General features: G+C 37.9%; 1 protein-coding gene across 2 annotated transcripts; it reads right to left on the reverse strand.

The window, feature by feature from the left end:
• Positions 1-8,172: 8,172 nt before the first annotated feature.
• LOC142341161 (alanine--glyoxylate aminotransferase 2, mitochondrial-like) lies at positions 8,173-21,534 on the reverse strand. Of its 2 annotated transcripts, none has more exons than XM_075392060.1 (2): positions 21,385-21,534; positions 8,173-9,816 (listed from the first exon to the last, which is right to left on the reverse strand). In XM_075392060.1, the coding sequence occupies exon 2, from the start codon at positions 9,783-9,785 to the stop codon at positions 8,268-8,270; it is 1,518 nt and encodes a 505-aa protein (XP_075248175.1). In that variant the 5' UTR covers positions 9,786-9,816; positions 21,385-21,534; the 3' UTR covers positions 8,173-8,267. The 2 variants fall into 2 exon arrangements, with proteins under 2 accessions (XP_075248175.1, XP_075248176.1); XM_075392061.1 differs by lacking the exon at positions 21,385-21,534 and adding an exon at positions 10,882-11,004.
• Positions 21,535-21,776: the final 242 nt, after the last annotated feature.

The following is a 21,776-nucleotide window of genomic DNA, read 5'->3' on the forward strand; positions in this document are numbered from 1 at the left end:
CCATTCGGTCTCGCGTTGCTTACACGCACGTCGGACACTCTCCTGCTTGTTACTCATTTTCGCCAGGTACTGTGCTGCTCGAAAACTTCTTTACTGCTCTTCGGAGGCTTGATTATTAGGTGGTTGACATTTGGGTTCGATATAAACGTCATCCCGTGTGATTATTTGGAATTTACTTTAAATTGAGAAATCAGCCATTTTAAGATCATGACCGAATCACAAGAGAAATTGAAGAAGCTTTTTAGTGCAAGATCCAATCTCGAGTCTGAGTTACGTAACATCCACATAAATATCACTGACGCCATAGATCGGCAACATAGGAGGGCTAAAGTTGAACGATTGATTTCTAAGTTGAAGAATGATTTCTGTAAGCTGGTATAGAAAAACTAGGAACAAATTCACTTGGCAGGTAAAACCGAGAACCTGGATTCAATTTATTACATCCTCGAGCAATTGTTGGATGATGTAAACAAGAAGAATGATGAATTTTTGCAAGCGGCCAGAAGCTATATTGACTCAGTCCCTGACATCAAATGCGTAGGCATTAATCCTCAGGGTCCTTCCAATCGAAGTTCGCGCTGAAAAACGTGCCTCGCTAAACAAAAGCACTTCGCTAAACAGAAGCACGATGTTGCAATGCGTAAAGAAGGTTATGAACTACAGATGCAATTAGATCAGATTGCAATTCAGGAATTAGAGTAGGATAATTGCCAGCGCGTTGCCGCAGCTAAATTAAACGAGGCGGAATGAATGGATAATGGTTCGTTCATAGCCATCGCTCAAATAAACTGAACTTATTTACAGATAGGGGATCAATTAGAAGCAAGAAACCTGTTGAGGATTGGGTAAATTCGTTTCCTGCCGGTAATACAAGGACTGCCTCAAGTGAACCGAACTCATCACGTCCTTGTTCAGCAACCAACCACCCTCCCGTTCATGAAACGGCCAATTAAAATCCTCTAGAACAGCAACAAACCACAGTTCAAATAATGAATGAAGCTGCACAGATGCATTCAGACTCAAATGCTGTCAATGTTAACGGTCAGAGTATTGAAGATGTTCTACAGAGCAAAAACTTAGGTATTGTTGCAGGCAATTCTAACCATCTTGAAATGCTATCTCAGTACACGGTGCCAGGAGTTGTTAAGCAGGGGCGTTGTATCGAGAATACCTCCATGCTCAAATGCAGCAATATAGCAATTATCAGGGGGTGGACTAGGCGAATAGTCAATCAGGTTGTGGTGTTGAGAATCCATGGAACCAAGGTCAGACTGCCGTGCAAAATGTCGCACCTCCACTTCTGCTACCTATGCAAAGACGCCGGCCACCGACTCCTGTGATGGCACCATTAAACTCCAACACTTTTGTACCTGATCTGTCAATAAACCGACAGGAAAATCAGTTCCAGGACCAATTGGCTGCACTCTTGGATCCGCAAAACTCCATTATGCCTGGTCAATTAAATTTCTCTAACCCTTATGTTGAACAACAACAGAATCCGCCTCAAAAAACACTCCAAACTCAACACAAGTCCCTAACACCCACCTCTCCCGTAATTTCTTTCCATCTCTAAACCCACACGTTGTACCGCCACACGTAATCCCGCCACATCAATCAGTTAATTCCCAACTTCCCGTGACTCCACCAGCAATCCCACCAAGTTTAACACCGCAAGTACGTACCCTAATCAACCAACAGCAAAACCCCTTTTCGTTCATCTCCACCCCGCCCGTTACCAAGTCCCACCGCACCGAAACTCCCCTTTAACCGTAACCCTAACCTAAACTTGTGTCGTTTCCCTCAGAATAGCCCCACAAAAGTAAATCAAGTGACAGACAATGCAGCCGTTTACAACAACTTTCAACCGACACTACGCCCAAGCACTGCTGACTCCGTCATCAGCCATGCAATATCACACACGATTGCACCACAAAACGTTAATAGCAACTAGACACCAATCTGTAGCAACCAAGTAAATCCATTCAGTACGGCAACTAACATCGATCTACCTTTTGCCACGCTAATTATTCCTCCCATGTACGGTCATACAGCACATGCACCGTTGTGTTGGGATGACACACTGCATCCCACTCCTCCGGGGCCAGCAGCCGAAAACGGAAACTTCCTCAAGGCGTCAGCTGATGCCATAACGCGCAAGAGGAATGATCCGCTACCTGAATGGAATTTGTCCCAATACAGTTTTGATCCCCTACAGTGGCACGAATGGTATGGTCAATTTAAAAGCGCAATTGACTCTCACTCCTTAACCAATGATGTAAAATTGACATACCTTAAGACCCTCGTAACTGGTAAAGCTAAAACAGCGATAGCAGAGTTCGCTTACTGCGTCGCAATGTACAAAGATGCACTGAGAACCTTAGAACGTAAATTTGGCCAACCACAGGTGGTTGTAAGTGTACATTTGGAAAAACTCAACAGATTTCCATCATTGAACATGCACAATAGCGATAAAATCATTACTTTTTCGGGCTGCATTTTAAATCTGCGCGGAGTGTTCCAATCGCTCTCATATGTTTCGAATTTAAAGATTGCTGCGCTTCTCAACACTGACATACAGAAGCTACCACCCAATATGAAGGAGTCATGGTCATTCTTTACTGTCAAAACGCATTGGGCGAAACCCATTGTTCTGGACTTTAATGACTGGTTAAAGGAGATAACCGAAGCGCACAATTTAATGAAGAATACCGCATCTAAAACGAGGACTGAAGATACCAAAAACTGAGTAACAAAGACAAAAGTTGCCCCGAAGGCATTTGCTGCAAATACGCGACAGAAAAGTAGTAATAAGCCGCAACCGAAGTCTCCGTCAACATAAGTCTCTAGTTGCATTGTATGCAAAGACAGCCACCGACTGTGGGAATGCCGTGTTTCAAAAGAAAAGACTACAACGGAGAGAGCCAAGCTCGTGCCCGAGGCAAAGCTCTGTTTTTCTTGTTTGCGTGATAAACATATGTTCAGGCAGTGCACAAGTCCTCGTAAATGTAGAAAAGATGGTTGCAACAGCTCCCATAACACCTTACTTCACGGAGCTGAAAAGATTTTTCCAGCTAAATCCTCAACGAAAAATAATATCAATAATTCGAAGTCGAATGGAGTTAGTAGTGGGCCAACTACCGGTCATCAGCAACCAAGCAATACAACCACTTTGTCTTCTGTGACGGATGTCAAAGGCCTGCTTCAGGTCACGGAATTGAAGCTGACTAATTCTCCTGGTACTAATACTACGGCGTTGGTTTTAGGCGATACCGCTGGTAGTAACTCTTGGGTTACCGATAGTCTCGCAGATAGGCTCGGTTTGCAGGGCACCGCATTAAAACTGACCGTTAAGGGTATAAACACAGAAGAACTCATCGATACAAAGGTGGTTCAATTGACTGTGACACCTCATAAAGATCAAGACTTCGAAGCATTCACTGTACGTCCCTATGTGAGGGAAACATTAAACGTAGGTGCCGACATCATTGACGTTAAGTCCATGCAAGAAATTTACCCACATCTGGCCGTCCTAGAACCAGTAATGTATAACTATGGGAACATTGAGATGATACTTGGACAGGATGTCTATCATGCCATCCGCCCGTTAAAGTCCTTTTCAGCAGACGAAAAGTGCTCACCCTTCGCTGTTCGCTTGCCCATAGTTTGGGTTTTAAGCGGCCCTCTTCCGTCAAGTTCAGAATTAGTCTCAACGTGTTTCAAAGCCAATGTCGAACAAGGTTATGAACTGGCTTGTCAAGTTAAGTCTTGGTTTGACAGGGAATCGTACAAGCAGGTTGACCCACGATCCGCAGTGGATTCTCGCGCTTGAAATACTTGAAGCAACAAATTTTCATAATGGCCAAAGATATGATGTTGGTATGTTGTGCGCTGATGACATCATCATCCTCCCAAATAACTACTCTTTGTCTCTTTTGCAGCTTAGTTCTCTCAAAAAGCGGCTCTCGAGAGACACAACGTTGAACAAAATTTACGCTAATACTATCCGTGAAGACCTGAAAAAGGTTATTTAATTACAGTCCCTGATGCTGACAAGGTCAAGCAACGGTCGGATAAAGAGTTGTACCTACCACATCATCCCGTAATCCACCCGAACAAACAGGGGAAATTGCATAGGGTATTAAATGGTGCAGTAAAGTTCCACGGTAATTGTTTGAATAAAACGTTGCTCACTGGCCGCGACCTGCTCAAAAACCTAATCTAAGTATTTCTTAGGTTCCGTCAACATCAATTTGCCGTGTCCCCAGATATTGAGCGTATGTTCTGCCAAGTGGGTGGTGCTGACTGCGACCAGCCATCACTGCGTTTTTTATGGCGTGAGGACCCCACAACAAATGTTGTAGTGTATCAATACACGCGCCATATATTCGGGGCTGAAGACTTGCCCGCATGCGCTAACTATGCATTGCAACAGACGGCCCGAGACAATGTTAGTCAGTACGCGGAAATAGCCAAAGCCGTCCTAGAAAACTTCTACATGGATGATTTCTGGGATTCGATGGAATCTCCGGAGAGGGCTCTCAATAGATCGAAGGCATTGGTGCTTCTTCTCCATTTAGGTGGGTTCAAGCTGACTAAGTTTGTAAGCAATTTACCAAATCTGGCAGATCAAATTGATGCTCCACCTCAGTCGACCAAACCAATAATCGCCTCCTCCAAGTAAGAATCTTCGCACGTGCTTGGGTTGAAGTGGGATCACAACAATGATACTCTAGATGTGAGTCGGGGTACCTCCATTAAAGTAACTAAATCTTCAACACAACGCTTGGTATTGAGCCTAGTGTCTAAGGTATTTGATCCAATCAGCCTAGTTGCACCATTTACTGTTGGTGCCCGATTGTTACTAAAGGACATCTCGCGTGTCAGTGGGCAGCACTGGGACGAAGAATTACCAAAAGACACTGTTGAAACTTTTCTCGAATGGAGTATAGAACTACCTAAGCTTGGCGAAATTGCTATACCAAGGAGCTACTTTTCGGGAAACTTTGAACACCTGGAACTACACATGTTTGGCAATATTTCTTAAGGGGTCTTCAGCGATGTTGCGTTTCTCCGAGCTCAAGTAAACACTTCTCGTGGGCCAAAAACAGAGTTTGCATTTGTCCTGTGTAAGCTCGCGTAGCACTTATGAAGGTGATCACAATTCCAAAACTAGAGCTGCAAGCTGCCCTACTGTTCGTTCGGTTGAAACAAGACATCTGTCGAGCCCTTACTGTGCATGTTAACAAAGTTTTTTTGTGGACCTATAGCACTTTTGTCTTGCAGTGGCTTACAAGCAGCAATATTTATTGCAAACCGTTTATGCGAGATTTTAGAACACACTAGAGTTGACGATTGGACCCACGTTGTCTCAAGCGATGCCGGTACTCGTTGTATGTCCGCTGAGGTTTTGTAATCATGTAACTGGGTGAGGGGTCCTGATTTCTTAAGAGCAAAGGAATTCTCGTTTGGTCCAAACACCGAAGTAGTTAAAAAAATCAAACATGGTATAATAACTAAAGAAATTGATGACAACCAGTACATCATTGGCAGCATCTGTAACCAAGTCAACTAAAGAGCCGCCCCCGCAACTAATTCCCTGCGATAAGTAAAGTTCTTATCAAAAGTTGCTACGGATAAGGGCATACGCATTCCGCATGTTACCTTCTCACGAATGTTACGGTAAAGCCGATGGTAGCCCACGGATCATGAAGAAACCGACCGTTATCTCCAGTACCTTGTGCAACGTTATACCATCCTCGAATTACGATCCTCACTCCTTTCAATTAAATCCAACTACATCACGTGCAGAATTTTCTGCGCAGCCACTATTCAACCCATCATGGTTAACCTCCCAGTAGAAAGACGCGCATACCAGTCTCCTACCTTCACGAACACCCGGGTCGACTACTTCGCGCCCTTTTACGCTACTGTGCGTAGAACTACCTAGAAGAGATGAGGTTTCCCCTTCACATGCTTAACTACTCCTGCTGTTCATGTTGAAATTGTTCCATCCATCCATGAACGCCAGTTCGTGTGTAATGGGAGAGGAGCGGTTTGTCTCCCGTCGGGGTACACCTGCCATTATTTGGTCAGACAATGACACTAACTTTGTTGGCGCCGTAAAAGAACTACGCGAGAATATCGAATAGTGGAATACTAGCAATATTGCAGCGGAACTTTCCCATAAAGGCATTAAGTGGAGATTCAACCCGCCCAGTGTGCCACACTATGGTGGCATCTGGGAGATGTTGGTCCGTAATTTTATTCGAATCTTTACACCATCCTTAGTATTCGTCGCCTCACTGACGACGTTTGGAACGCTACTTTTTGTCTCGTCGAACACGCACTTAACTAAGGCCCGTTAACGCCCCTAAGCGCCGACCCGTCCGACGTAGGCGCTATAACACCCAATCATTTCCTACTCGGTAAAAAAGCAACAGCAATTCCGTCAATCGTTGGCGTCGACGAGTTCGATCATCGTAAACGGTACGACTGCGCACAGTCGTATGCTAACACTATTTGGGCACGTTGGATCAAAGAATAAGTAACGGCGCTGAACCGACGTTCCAAGTGGCAGACGCCTGCCGAGCAGTACCTTAAGACCGGTGACTTGGTCTGGGTAGTTGAAGAGACCAAGTCTACTGGATCGCTCGTCCGCCCACTTGTAAAATTAGTACCCATTCTCCCGACATCTTTTTCTGCGCCGGAGGATGTTACAGAGTAAATAGATGTATGCGAGATATATATACCAAAATGCGTCATTTTTCTTAGCCAATCAGAATCGAGTATTTAAATACCCTTAGAAATCGTACCAATTTACGTATAAAGCTCGGAAAAAGTGCAAATAACAAAATTTAAACCTAATAAATAAACCTATCAAGTAAGGCTCGTTTGAAATTAATAATTTTTGGTTTTTGCACGGTTTCTGATATAATGGTGACCGGCTTTGATCTCAAGTGTCAAAAATAGAATGATACCAGATAAATGAGCAAAAAGACTTTGCCGTCTAAAAACACCTGTGGCTATGATCGTATCAATGCTTATACGTGGCCGATAATACGTTGCTTGCTTTATATGCTAAAATGAATTGAATTGTTTCCAAAAGAGTGTTTTTCACCTTTGTTACATATTTTCACTTTTACGTCAGTGCTGTCCGCGGTTAAAATACAATACGTTACAAATGACATGAATTTTGTCAATCGAGTTTACTGGTAACGTATCCATTGCTCAAAATTGTCAACGTTTAACTCTGCGCAAAACTATTCAAACATCCTGCAACTTTTTTTGGGTAAATTAATAAATTAGTAATTACTTGAGAACCATTTCTTAGATGTTTTTTTGAGAGCGTGTTTTCTTGTTTTCTTGTTTTTGTGAGCGGGCAGGTCCAAAAAATTCTCAATTAGGCTTTCTTTTATTGCGGTCTAATGGACACTTACATAACAGTGGTGGAAATTAAGAACTGTTATTGTAGGCAAAGTAAAAGCGTGCACAATATTGAGGGTGTACTTACACAACAACAACAAGATCTTGTCTTTGGTCCTGGCTTGCTCAAAACGGGTATCGTTGACAAATTTGACGGTTGTTTCCGATTTTGAAACAAACCTGAACTTATTTTGCTCACTATCTTTGTTGTTCGCATACGCTTACAACTCTAATCTTAGAGGGAATGATAGACATTTTCGAGTAAAATTACTTAATAAAATGTACTATTTGCATCGTTATGCTGGGTAAGTACAATATTTGAAATTTCAATGAGATATGTTTTGTCCTAAATAAGTGAGGGCTGGTGGCGACCCTGTTGGATAAATGTACGTAAGCTGTTAGGTTTCAAAAGCTTAGTTGACAAGAATGCAAACATGTGCATTTTTTGTTCACTACTCAATTCCTTTTTTATATATTGAAAAACCAATATGCAAAAATTTGCAGTTCTTTTAACTGTTGTAGGCATATTATATTTTTTTTAGTATTGATTAACCCAAATGGTGACACTTCATATTTGTGTCATCGGAAGAATTGGACTTCTCTGCGTTGAAAAATAGCTTCTAAGTTCTCAGACGTCCCTCCGTTATATTTTTATTGTAATCCATTTTGAGACGTATAATATTTAATATCATGACCGCTATTTATGCACAAAAGACGTTTTTTCTAAGTCTAAGCTTAATGAACGTAGAGTCAACATAAGATAAATTATAGATATCTATGATAAATTTTGTAAAAATATTGATAATATCAATAAGATATATAACTGTAACTGTTTGTAAATATATCTAACTATTTTGATTCATAACATATCTGAATACATCTAACACAAAATCAACATCAGCTTCCTCTATACACATTGGAGGTTTCAATCTAAACACCGAACCGTGCGGACCACCTTTCCCGATTAAAAGTCCCAAGTCTTTCATATCCTCGAATATCTTAAGGAACTTCTCTGGTCCTAGAGGCTTCCTGGACTCTTTATTTTCAACCATTTCGACCCCAATCATCAGTCCCTTACCTCGTACATCGCCGATTATTTCAAACTCGTCTCTCAAATCTGACAAACCTAAAAGTAATTTAGTTCCTAACAAGTCAGCTTTCGATTGCATCTTTTCGTCCTCTATAACGCTCAGAACTTCCTCCCCTACAGCGCATGATAACGGATTCCCTCCGTAAGTGTTGAAAAAAAGCGCCCTAGTTAGACAACTTGCAATTTGAGGGGTTGTCACAACTGCCGCAAGTGGAATCCCGTTCCCGATGCCTTTTGCCATTACAACAATGTCAGGAACAACATCATGCGACTCGAATCCCCAATAATGGGATCCCAAACGTCCGAATCCAGTTTGCACTTCATCTGAAATACAAACACCTCCATAATGCCTGGTTAGTTTGAAGGCTTCCTTGATATATCCTTTAGGAAGCTGTACAGTCCCCCCAACGCCTTGTATAGATTCGGCGATAAACCCAGCAATTTTTTCGCTAGTCATGTATTTGATTGTCTCTTCAAAATCTTCGACATATTTCTGCGAGCTCTGACATTGTCCAGATTCACATTCACAATGACGTCCAGTAACTTGCGATACGCTATCACGACACATTTTCCCGCCATAGTGACCTTGATATGGGTCAACTTTCAAACCGGTATGAACTATATTGTGTCTATTGGGAATGTTGTAATTCCATTTGGGAACTGCCGTCAATCCCATAGTCCCCAAACTCATTCCATGGTAACAATTCCTCAGAGCGATTAGATCCGAATTTCCAGAAGCTAAACGTGCCAAAAGAATCGCCATGTCGTTGGCTTCGGAACCGGAGTTTACGAAGTAAACAACGTTCAATGGATCCGGGAATTTGGCTGCCAGTTTTTGAGAGTATGAAATGATTTGAGGATGTGTATATATGGCAGTTGTGTGCCATAATGTTTGGGCTTGGTCTTTGAGAACTTTGACCAATCTTGGGTGACAGTGTCCTACAGATACTGTTACGATTCCTCCGAAGAAATCCAGATATCGTCTATCATCCTGGTCGAATATCCACTGCATGCTAGCTGATGACACAATTAGAGGTCGTTTGTAATAAGGCTGCAATGATCTGTTCAAACTATCTTTTTTCATTTGTAATAACTGATCATAATTTATTCTGGGAGTGTTTGTGAAAGACTTTGGCGCTGGTCCGGGTGGCATTTTCGGTTTATGTCGATCCAAAATAGACTTCGATAAAACAAGGCTTCTCCGGAATTGTAAAAGGGCTGTTGTGGGAGGCATAATTTCTGACAGACCAACTTGGATCATGTTGCGCTGCATTTTTCTATGTCAATGCAGTAAAAACTTCTCCCTGTGAAACAATTTTTTACTTGAATGAAACTTTAGTAGAAAACTATACAGTCCGAGCAAGCTAATTTATATTATTGTCGCAAAATTTCTAACGAAGAGGGGGGAATATATAAGCTTCAATTTTTTTCAACCAAAATTCAAAGCACTGAACAAATTTAAGACTATAACCGCTTAAAACTTACAAAACTTAAATTTCGAATCTAAAACGAATTCTCGAGATTGCTTTTTGGTCATCCCTTCATACCCTCTCTCACAAGCACACATACATAAGCACACACACATGCATAAACACACAATCATGAACACACACAAACACACATGCACAAGCACACACACGGTGACGTCTTAACAAATAGACGCACCAAAATGTAGAAATTTCAACGAATGTGATTGGTTGAGAAATTTATAACACTGTACCTTTATGCGTTCAATTAGCCTAAATTGGTCATAGCCTAATGCTAGATTATAATTTTTACCGCATCTGGCCATGCCTCGCGGGCCATGGCCATGGCTCAGCGGTCCGTGGGACTTGATATGAATCTATCACAACCGAACTTGAGACCAGTTTCCCCAAAAAATTATAATTTTGCCTTTTCGGCTTATCGCAATTTCTGAACTATTTTACGTTAACGCGCATATCCTATTTTAAAACATGGAGAATTTGTTGAGCAATCAGCCAATCAGAAAACATTATTCCCATTATCTCGATTGTGATTGGCCAGCAATAAAATTTCTATATTTTGGTACGTCTGCCATTTTCACTAGCGCCCACAAACACACGCTCACGCACACATACATACATACACACAATAATACAAACACACACTGAATTGTACCTGATTTTAAGTTGATGAAATATGGATATAGCTTAATTGCGACAACTGTTTTTCTCACTTGAAACAGTAAATTGCTTGTTTATTATTATAACAAACACAGTCTAAACGACTTTTGTGGGTCACATTGAGAGAAACTGTTGAAGGTATTTTGTCGGTCCAATTTCATTTTTAGGTCATTTCCAGTCTCAATAAGGACTTTGAGGGGTGTGGGGGCTGAGAACAACACTTACCAATAAGTTAATTATACTTGCAATTATTCGTAAGCATTTCTCACAATAGAGTTCTCTCGTAGTTATGTAAACATAAGTAATCAGATTTGACATTATATTCGTGTCGCATCCATGTACGTTTTCTCGCTGTTAATGCTCTTAATCCGATCAAAATCATTAACGTAAGTTAGTTAACAATTGTAAATAAGAACATATGTATATTCGGTGCTAGGAAAATTGGCCGACAGGGTGTTTAGCCGACAAAGAAAAAGTGAGAAATTTAGCCGACAGTTTTTATCTTATTTGGCCAAAAACGTCTCATTGGTCCATAAATTAGTAGTTCGGTGGACCATTATCTTTGGTGTGCGGTCGGGGGGCGCTCCACTCGGCCTCTCCGTGGCTGCAACCCCCCTGACGGGGGAGGGGGGTTTGGGGAGGTTGCGACCACGGATAGACCTTCGTTACGCTAATTGATAAAAACTGTGGTATATTTGTCCGCTTTCGAAATAGTCTTTTAAATTGGCCAATCACAGCTTCAGAATAAGTTTTATCGCTCATTTTACTTAAACTGTCGGCTAAATTTCTCATTTTTTGGTTGTCGGCCAAACGCCCAGTCGGCCAATACGGCGTCCACCGTATATTCTGATCTTTACTTACCGCCGAGTTCAAATGTCCACGAATTCGCTTCCCTCGAATGTTGTCAAGTAGACAGTAATGAAGAGTGAATGCCGTATTGGCGACTGCGCGTTTAGCCGATAACCCAAATGAGAATATTTGCCGACAGTTATCGTATTATGGGCTAGCATATTAATTCTGAAGCCGTGATTATCAAAATTAAAACTGTATTTCGTGAACGGGAAGATATACGGCACGATTTTGATTAACTAGCACAACCAAGGTCTATCCGTGATTGCAACCTCCACCAAACAGGGGTTGCGGCAACCGAGAGGCGGAGTGGAGCGTCACGCCACCGCACACCAAAGATAATGGTCCACGAAACTACTGATTTATCGACAATGAGCTCTTTTGGACAATTATGACAAAACTGTCGGCTAAATTTCTCATTCATTCCGTTTCAGCTAATCGTCCTGTCGGCCAATTTTCCTAGCACCGTTATGTAACCTCAAAACTGCTGTGCATGCAAACTGCTGGGAATATTGGCACAGTCTGTTCAACCTAAGTTTTTTCTTTTAATTATTCTAGGGAATTCCCTTCTTTTTCTAAAAAAAATTTTTTGTGAAATTAACACCACAAGATAGAGCGTTCTCAGCAAAATAATCTTTTCTTTAACCCAGTTAAAACTAAGTTAAGATGACATATTATTCTAAACCAATTGTCTTAAACTTAAGTTTTATTATAATTTGATAACAAAACTCTTCGATAAACTATCAGAAAGGTAAACTTTTTGCTATTCAGTAGATGTGTTACAAGCGCAAAAATAATTAGATTTGTTACGTAAGTGTTACTATTTTTCGTCTTTTAAGCGCATTAAAGCAAAAAAAACCGCTGATGACAATTAATTACAGTCAGTTAAAATGACCAGTTTCTATCAAATTTTTCAGATCTGGTGGCCTGAGATGATGAATTCATCTCCCAGGCTGTAACAAGAGTAGCCAGAGTAATTTTAGTTTTTTTCTTAAAATCGCAGTATTTAAGGTTGTAACACAACTGCTGAAACGGTAAAGAATATGATAATCTAAGTCCAGGTATGAAACAAAATTCAATGCAAAATATTGATATCATGAGATTTTCAGCTTTAAACACACTGTTGGTCAAAGTTACAACCGCAAAAATAGTTAGATATGTTACGTAAGTGTTACCATTTTTCGTCTTTTTAGCGCACTAAAGCAAAAATAACGATGATGACAACTATTTACAGTCAGTTAAAATGACCAGTTTTTATCAGATTATTTTTATAACAGATCAGGTGGCCCGAGATGATGAATTTATATCTCAGGCTATAACAAGAGAAGCAAGACTAATTTTAATTTTACTCTTAAAATCGCAGTATTTAAGGTTGTAATACAACTGCTGAAACGGTTAAGAATATGATAATCTAAGTCCAGGTATGAAACAAAAATAAATGCAAAACTTTGATATCATGAGATTTTCAGCTTTAAACACCCTGTTGGTCAAAGTTACAACCGCAAAAATAGTTAGATATGTTACGTAAGTGTTACCATTTTTCGTCTTTTTAGTGCATTAAAGCAAAAATAACGATGATGACAACTATTTACAGTCAGTTAAAATGATCAGTTTCTGTCAAATTTTCAGATCTGCTGGCCTGAGATGATGAATCTATCTCCCAGGCTGTAACAAGAGAAGCAAGAATAGTTTTAGTTTTTTTCTTAAAATCGCAGTATTTATGGTTGTAACACAACTGCTGAAACGGTAAGGAATATGATAATCTAAGTCCAGGTTTGAAATAAAATTCATTGCAAAAATTTGATATCATGAGATTTTCTGCTTTAAACGCCCTGTCGGTCAATTTTCCAAGACGCGTAATGGAACCTCAAAACAGCTGGGAATGGAAACTGCTGGGAATATTGGCAGTCTGTTCAACCGAAGTTTTTTCTTTCAATTGTTCTAGGGATTTCCTATCTTTTTTAAAATATTTTTTTGTGAAAACGCCACCAGATAGAGCGTTGTCAGCAAAATATTTATTTTCTTTAACCTAGTTAAAATTAAGTTAAGATGACATATTATTCTAAATCAATTGTCTTACACTTAAGTTTTAGTATAATTTGATAACAAAACTCTTTGGTAAACTATCAGAAAAGTAAACTTTTTGCTACTCAGTAGATGAGTTACAACCGCAAAAATAGTTAGATATGTTACGTAAACGTTACCATTTTTCGTCTTTTTAGCGCATTAAAGCAAAAATAACGATGATTACAACTGTTTACAGTAAAAAAAAAGGAACACTGTATTTCTCCTAATATCTGTAAATGTTTCAGTCGTAGTAAAATTTACAGAGATAGGCAGTGTAAAATATTGATAATTACAAAAGAGAAACTAATAATTTATAATAACTAAAATATCGATCCAATAGAGAAGTCACTTGTATTGGAGGGGAGGGACGAAAATAACATAAATTTAATGTAAAACAGAAAGAAATTTAATTGAATTTAAAATGTTTCCAAGTAATTGATCTATGTTGGGTTTTATTAGGGTCCTTCTGGTTTTCATTAAGAAAAAACAGCTTATATTTCTTCTTTGCAAGACTGTATGACATTGACAAATAATTTCTTGGGAAAGAATTGTGCTGTAGAATACCTCTTTTAATAATACTTTTTTTCATGCAAATTGCATTTTGAAATTGTCTGGGTAAAAATTTTTTGAGTTCGTTCGTTTATATAAAAACTTGCGGTTGGTAATTTCAAAGCTGAGCTTGAGAAGGCAGGCTTCTTTTTATTCATGATACTATGGCAGTAAGAGGCAGCCCTGTAATCAAAAAGCAAAGAAATAGGTAGTATACCAAGGTTCATTTTAAGATCTGAGGATGAGTCAAATTTCTGTCTGTGAAAACAAGCTTTGATGGCCCAATTTAACTGCTTTTCTAATGTCGTTATAAGATTTTGATTGATGGTTGCAAGTAAAACAGAAGAATATTGAACATGACTGAGAACAAAAGCGTTCAAAATAATTTTTTTGTAACCAGTGGGTATTATGTTCCTGAGGGCATATATGCATTTAATGCCTTGGGCCATTTTTGACAAAAGAATTTTTACTTGTTTTTGATATTTGAGGTCTTTGTCAATATTAACACCCAGATATTTGATTTCCGCTTTCGAACTTATTAATTTGTCTCCCACTTTTAATGTCGTTTCGTCATGAGGATTAGAGCTACCAAAAATAATAAACTCTGTTTTATCCGGATTGATCTTGAGGTGATGTAGTTTAAAAAATTGTATGCATTTTTCTATGGCCTTCTCAAGCTCGTCTTTGCATTTGAGAACTTCATCATGAGAGCTCAATAGTACTGTGTCATCTGCGTATTGTATTGTTTCACATGACAAAAATTTGCTAAGATCGTTAACATATAGATTGAACAAGAGTGGACCTAAGACTGTTCCCTGCGGAACTCCTTGAGCCACTTCAATCCAACTTGATTTAACATAATTGATTATGACTCTTTGTGTTCTGTTTGAAAGATAGCTCGTAATTAGATTTTGAGCTGGTATCGAAAATCCAAGAATGGAAAGCTTTTGAATCATGAGCTTGTGATTAATGGAGTCAAAAGTTTTTGATAGATCTAAAAACGCTGCTGCAGTAATTTTTTTCTCGTTTTTAGTGCATCCTATTTTTTCAGTTAAATAAACGAGAGCATCTGTTGTAGACAATTTTTTTCTGAAACCAAACTGTGTTTTAGAAAGCAGGGCATTCTTATGAACATATTCATCGATTTGTTGTTTAATAAGAGATTCAAAAACTTTTGCTAATGCTGGTGTTAACGAAATTGGTCGATAGTTTAGAGGATCATCAAGGTCTCCTTTTTTAAAAAGTGGAGTGATGTCGGCTCTTTTGAGTTCAGCAGGGAATGTTTCTGTTTTTATAAATTCATTCAAAAGAAAACAAATAGGCTCAGCTAGTTCACTAGCTGCGTCTCGCAATGCCCGTGAGGGAATGGTAGAAGGACCCAATGGTTTGAATTTTCCAAGAGAAAGAAGCGTTTTAAGACATTCAAACTTAGTAACAAATCTAAAAGAAAAGGTGTTTTTTTGCCTAACCATAGGCAGATCTAAAGTAGTTCCTCCTACTTTCAAAAAATTCTCCTAATTTGCTGAATTTTAAATTAAGTCAGCTGGCTATTTTAGTTTTTTCTGTAATAATTTCATTGAAAGAGTTTTTTAAAGAGTATACCGTAGTTGTCTTTTTCACGGAGTTTCTTACTTCGTTGATCAAATTCCATTTCTTGCGCTCTGAAGTTCAGCTTTTAATTAATTGATTATGAAATTTTTCAAAATCTTTTTCATAGCCAGCGCACACTTCGGCTTTCAATTTGAAAAACTCGTGGAAAGATTCTGAATTGAGGTATTGCTCTCTAAGCAGATTTTTGTTACGTGTGTTTTTTGAAATGAACCGTTTGGCAAGGGAAAACTGTGATTTGTTGTTTCTTATAAAAATTGTTTTGATTGGCGCATGAAGGAGTATTTGCTGTTCAAGATTTTGCTCAAATGTACGTAGCATTTCACTTGGAACTGTAGAGCAGTAAAAATTTTCCCAATTTAGTTGCTTGATAGAATGTTTAAAATCTTTTGGGCTGTAATTCGTTTTATCATAAATTTGTTTTTTAATTACTTTGTTCTTGCTAAGTTTTGTGGCAAGAATGATCAATTGAGCAAAATGATCTGTTTGTATTGGTGAGTCAAAAATTTCATTATAAAGAAGGGGTTCGTTTCCATCAATAAAAATGTAATCTATAAGTGAGTTCGATTCGTCCTTAATTCTAGTTGCTTGATGCTTATTAGTCACATTTAGATCATACGGCTGAATGATTGTTTCTAAATTCTGTTCTTCTTTGTTTTCCAAATAATTTACATTATAGTCTCCCATCATAATTATTGTTTTGTTCTCAGTAATTGCTCTATCAATTGATCTAGCAGACTGCTCGAGAAATTCTTCGTAAAGATGTTTTTCTGGATTATAAGAAATGTTTATTAAGTAAACTTTTTTGATCTTTGGGCAAGTTATTCCAACCCACAGAGTATCAAACAGAGTACTTTTGAAAGCTAGATCAAGGCGTAATTTTGGGTTAAGTTTCCTAGGAACAATACACCTCCCCCTTTTGAACTCACCCGATCGTTTCGAAAAACCAGACAGTTTTTTTTGTCCGGGTTTAACAAATCAGTGTCAATCTTTGTATCTAGCCATGTTTCAGACAGACCATAGATGCAGTTAGCGCCAACATCCTTCATTAGGTTTTTTAACTGAAGTTGTTTTCTTGTTATGCTCCGTACATTTAAATGAAGAAATTTCAAGTTGTCTGAATAAGTTTCGCAATCAAGGAATATGTCTTTTATCGATTTAATTGGCCCAGGGTTGGTTTCAATATCTCCAGACCTCAAAAGTAGCAGCCAGATACTATTAATGTAAAGCCAAAAATATAAGTTAATTAAGACAAAAGAACATTTTAGTGATATTAAAGCTTGCTTCTTGCTCCTGGATTTGGTCTCCGACCAAATTCGAGTAGGAACTGCTATTGAGTTAAGTGACGTGGGAAAAGAGGAAGTCACTTGAGAACTCAACAACATTAATCCTAAGATTATTAAACATATCTTGTTAGAAAACATTAATCTTAACAAACAATTGAGACCCAATTCATTCAGTACAACAGAAAATTACAATTTATTCGGCATTTTATGAATTTATTATTACTAATATGATTGATAACGGTAATGATTATTCAAGTTAAAATTAGGGTTTGCACTTGTATTCGGCCAGTACTGCTCTTGAAATTTTTGAAATCTATTATTCATTTTATAGCTCTGGTTGGTGAATTTATCAGTATCACATATGGCAGTAGATGTTTGAAGTAAAAACATTAGAAGATGATTTTTAAGGAAAGGAATGCCATGATTGTATTTCAAATGTACATTGTCATGATACAGGAATTTATAATGGTTGATTTTTGGATTGAAGGAGGGAATTGAGCGTATTAAATCATTCATCTTGAGCAAAACAAAATTTTCACCAAGAGATGCCAATCTTTCTTTAAGTGCCGCATTAACTTCATCAATTAATTTGTTTTTAGATCTATTGTAGTCAGTTTGTTTGAACGGTATTACCTCCATGACTACAAACACATCAGGCTGGAACTTATTTTTACAGGCTTCAATAAGGCTGAACATGTCATCTAAAATCTCATCGCAGCTTTTATGAAATTTTGAAACAGTATTTGTTCCGTCTTGAAGAATTAGAGTTTTAAGTTTTTTACATTCATATTTTTCCACAACTTTTATTTTCTCTTTGGTGGTTGACCCACGGTAGGCATGGATTGCTGTATCCAGTGGAATTGTTGCATCACTTTCTAGTTTACCAATGATGCTGCTACCCAGAACCAAATTTGATTGTTCTTGTTTGAGGGGGATTGAATCAAAATCTCTGACCTTCTCTGAAAAAACCTGGTTTTTTCGAGATTTTGATTCAGGGTTGGTTGTGCCCTCCCCTTCAGTAGTTGACTATTCCAATGATTTGTCCTGAAGTTGTCGCTGATAAGTAACGAGCACATTTTCAATAAATTTTTCCTTTTTTTGTAATCTTTGATGTAAGTCAAGATATAATTTGTAGGAAGTTTCCTTTTTAGTTGAACCCATTCAGTTAGGGATAGTAATGAAGGATCAGTTTGTTCATTTAGATTGAAATGCTCCTGGCTTTCCAGTTGAATGTTATTAGAGTTTGTCATAGACATTGCAATTTCTGTATTTTTGAATGAAAAAGGTCAAGTTTATTTTTGCTGTGTCTGCATAAGTGTAAAATCGTTAAAACGACTAGTTTTTATCAGATTATTTTTATAACAGATCGGGTGGCCCGAGATGATGAATTGATATCTCAGGCTATAACAAGAGAAGCAAGACTAATTTTAATTTTACTCTTAAAATCGCAGTATTTAAGGTTGTAACACAACTGGTGAAACTGTAAAGAATATGATAATCTAAGTCCAGGTATGAAATGAAACTCAGTGCAAATATTTGATATCATGAGGTTTTCAGCTTTACTCAGCTTTTTCAACGTTGAGTTTTGCTCAGCAAATTGACAAGCAGAACTCAGGTTAGGCTGTCAAAAATCCCTATATTATTGTGATTAAAAACTGCAAAATAGTCTTTTTCATGAGAGCCTAATATCTGATAAATTGTATTTATGCTATTCAAATTGTGTTGTCAGAGCAAATGAACTAGTCTGTACGAGTACTCAAGGGACCTCGTGGAAGACATAAAGTTTCGACAAATGATTTTAAATAATTTTTGAGGATTGTTCCCAAATCACACCGCAATTTGTGCTCTTTAGTTCAATCGGCTTCAACAAAAGTTATTATACTCAGTTTACTTCCAAATTAAAATCTTCACACAATTCAAATCTTCACGTGGAGCCAAATTTTTGAATTAATTTTTATCGCAGGTTGAGTTTGGGCGGTTTTTTTTACCTCGATAAACTATTGAGATACAAACTTTCAGTTTGACTTTTGCTATTGAATTGTGCTGAATTCCTATGATATATGAGATATTTGAGATATGAGTCCGGGTAACCTTCAATTAGAGTCGCATTTAATTTTTTTTTTCAAACTTGCAGTCCGAATAATTTTATGAGATTTTTTGCGAAATAGTGGAAAGCTGGAGAAAGTAACGAAAAATCATAGGTAACTGTTTCCTTCAGCGTTTGCCGCGATTTGAAATTACTAGTCAAACAAAACAGTTTCTCATACCGCCAATAATTGAGTTTCATTTTTCCGCCCGTTCTACAGTTCAAGGACGTTTTATGGCGTTGATAGGAGAAACTAATTTTGAAGTCTTCTTCAGTCGATCGAAAACTTTTCATCAAAACAAATTCGTTTTAAAGATTCCTTAACCACCTGATAAAACACCCCCAACTAAGTGTTTTCTCAGATGGTACTACATGATAGTTTAAGACGCAAAAAATGGCCATATTCACTAAAAAAGGAAATGCTGCTCATGACAAAAATCTTAAAAGTAGGAAATAAGAAGGGAAAGGGCAGCTGGTACATAACCGGGTCGAGGTTTTGTCGAAAAAAATTTAAGAATTGCGGTAAATAGCGGGGAAAAAAAAATTTTCACCGCAAAGCGCCCGCATCTTTTTGCGATGAATGCGGTGAATCTTCGTAAGATTTGCGGTTTTTAGCGGTGAAATTTTTTTTCACCGCATTCACCGGATTTCTTACGAAAAAACTCACTTACACAGGTTCGAACTTCTCACCTCCCGCATGTTAACAACTTCTTACCACTGCGCATCCATCACTTACTTCTATGCTATTCCTTTGAATTTAAAACAAATTCAATAAACGTTAGTGAATACAAAGGCGTTGAAGTTTTGTAAGATTTGCGGATTTTAGCGGTGAATTTTTGTAAGACTTGCGGTTCTTAGGGGTGAATTTTTTATTTTCACCGCTTAAGCGGTGAAAACAAAATAATTCACAGCTACCGACGGGAAGCTGTGAAAATTAAAATTTCACCACTAAAAACCGCAAATCTTACAAAAATTCACCAAAAAAAATTACCATAATGTCTAGCGGTGAATTTTTGTAAGATTTGCGGATGACACTAGTATTATATGCAAATTTGAATGTAATGAAAATATTCCACAAAAAATTGAAAAAAAAATTAGAACAAACAGACAAATACCTGACAGAGATTCAACTCACTTTAAATGCCGATAAAACAGAGATGTTATTCTTTACAAATCATAATAATTCGGATCCAGAGTTTTCTTTTAAAGGTGAAGTTATCAAACCAGCTCATGCATGTCGTTATCTGGGAGTACAAGTTGATTCAAACCTAATCTTTAAAAATCATCTGAACTCAGTTTTAAGCAAAATGGCTAATGCAATTCGTTCTTTGTTTCTTGTAATCAATCAAATACCTTTTAAAGTAAGAATTGATGTTTTCAAGTCAGTTGTACTCTCTCATATTTCTTTCAGTGGAGTATTCCTTCAAACTCTTACAGTGAAAAACATAAACCGCATAAACAGGCAAATTAACTGGGTAATAAAAGTTTATTTTCGTCAAAAAATTGACCACTCCATTGATCTTCTCATTAAGGATCGTATCCTGCCAGCCGAATTGTTTATCTCAAAAGTTAGCCTAATGAAGCTACAAACAGACATAAGACAATGGGAAACATCCGAAAATATTAAAATGTTTTCTAGTCGCCATAACGCTAGACAAAACAAGAGAACAAATCAAATTATTATAAAAAAGAAAATGAAAACGAAGTGGAGTAACAAATCTTTAATCTTGAAAAGCGTTCAAAAATGGAACAAATTGCCCTCTTCGATAAGAACTTTTAACAGTAAAACCTGCTTTAAAATGTTTTAACCGAGTTTTTGCTCGATCAACACAAGAAAGTACCCGTTAATAGACAAATAGGAGCCTTCAAATCCTATTTTTACCTATGAAAACGAACAGCCACAATTTGAAAATTATTATATTAATAACAATCCTGATTAATTTATTTAACATTTTACAGCATGTAGATATTTAACCTTAGGGTCATAGTCTGAGTAATTTACATGTTTTAAAAAAAATTTTCACCGCATTCAACGCTAAAAATCGCAATTCTTACCTCTTCTCACCGCATTCACCGCAAATCTTACATTTTTAGCGGTTTTTAGCGTTGACACCTCGACCCGGGTAGGCCTCTGAGATTACGCAAAAAACACAATTATTATTATTATTTATTATACAGCTTTAAACTAGATAATAATCAGGGCGCTAGCACGATAGTCAAAACCATTAGCGCAGTCTTTTTATGTTGACTTGAACAAAACGTCTGAGAAAGATGATTTCTAACCTGTGTCTTTCTGTGTTCGACTTGTCTAGCTAACATGCACGCAATGTGTATGATCGAGTTGAGTTCAATGTGCTCAGCTATGCGCGTTAGCTAACTAGGCTCTATGAAACTATCTAAGTTGCAATACGAATGTCTACGTTTCTTTCTCCAATTGAGCTAAAGCAATCAAATGAAACTAGTATATGTGCAACATAGACAAAACATTAAAGTATGACTCAAGTATGAAAACAGACGTACGACTTTGAGGCTTTCACAGATTATTTAGCACCAGCACCTGAGAAGCTATACATTTTTACTGAAAGTTTCTTTACCTATGAACTATTCATTCATTTCAGTTGAAGAAAGCTTTCAGAAAACAAGGACCTTTACCCGAAGTGACTTGAAAACGAGAA

Source organism: Convolutriloba macropyga, chromosome 6, assembly GCF_964194025.1.
Source record: "Convolutriloba macropyga chromosome 6, txConMacr16.3, whole genome shotgun sequence".
Classification (NCBI taxonomy): domain Eukaryota; kingdom Metazoa; phylum Xenacoelomorpha; order Acoela; family Convolutidae; genus Convolutriloba; species Convolutriloba macropyga.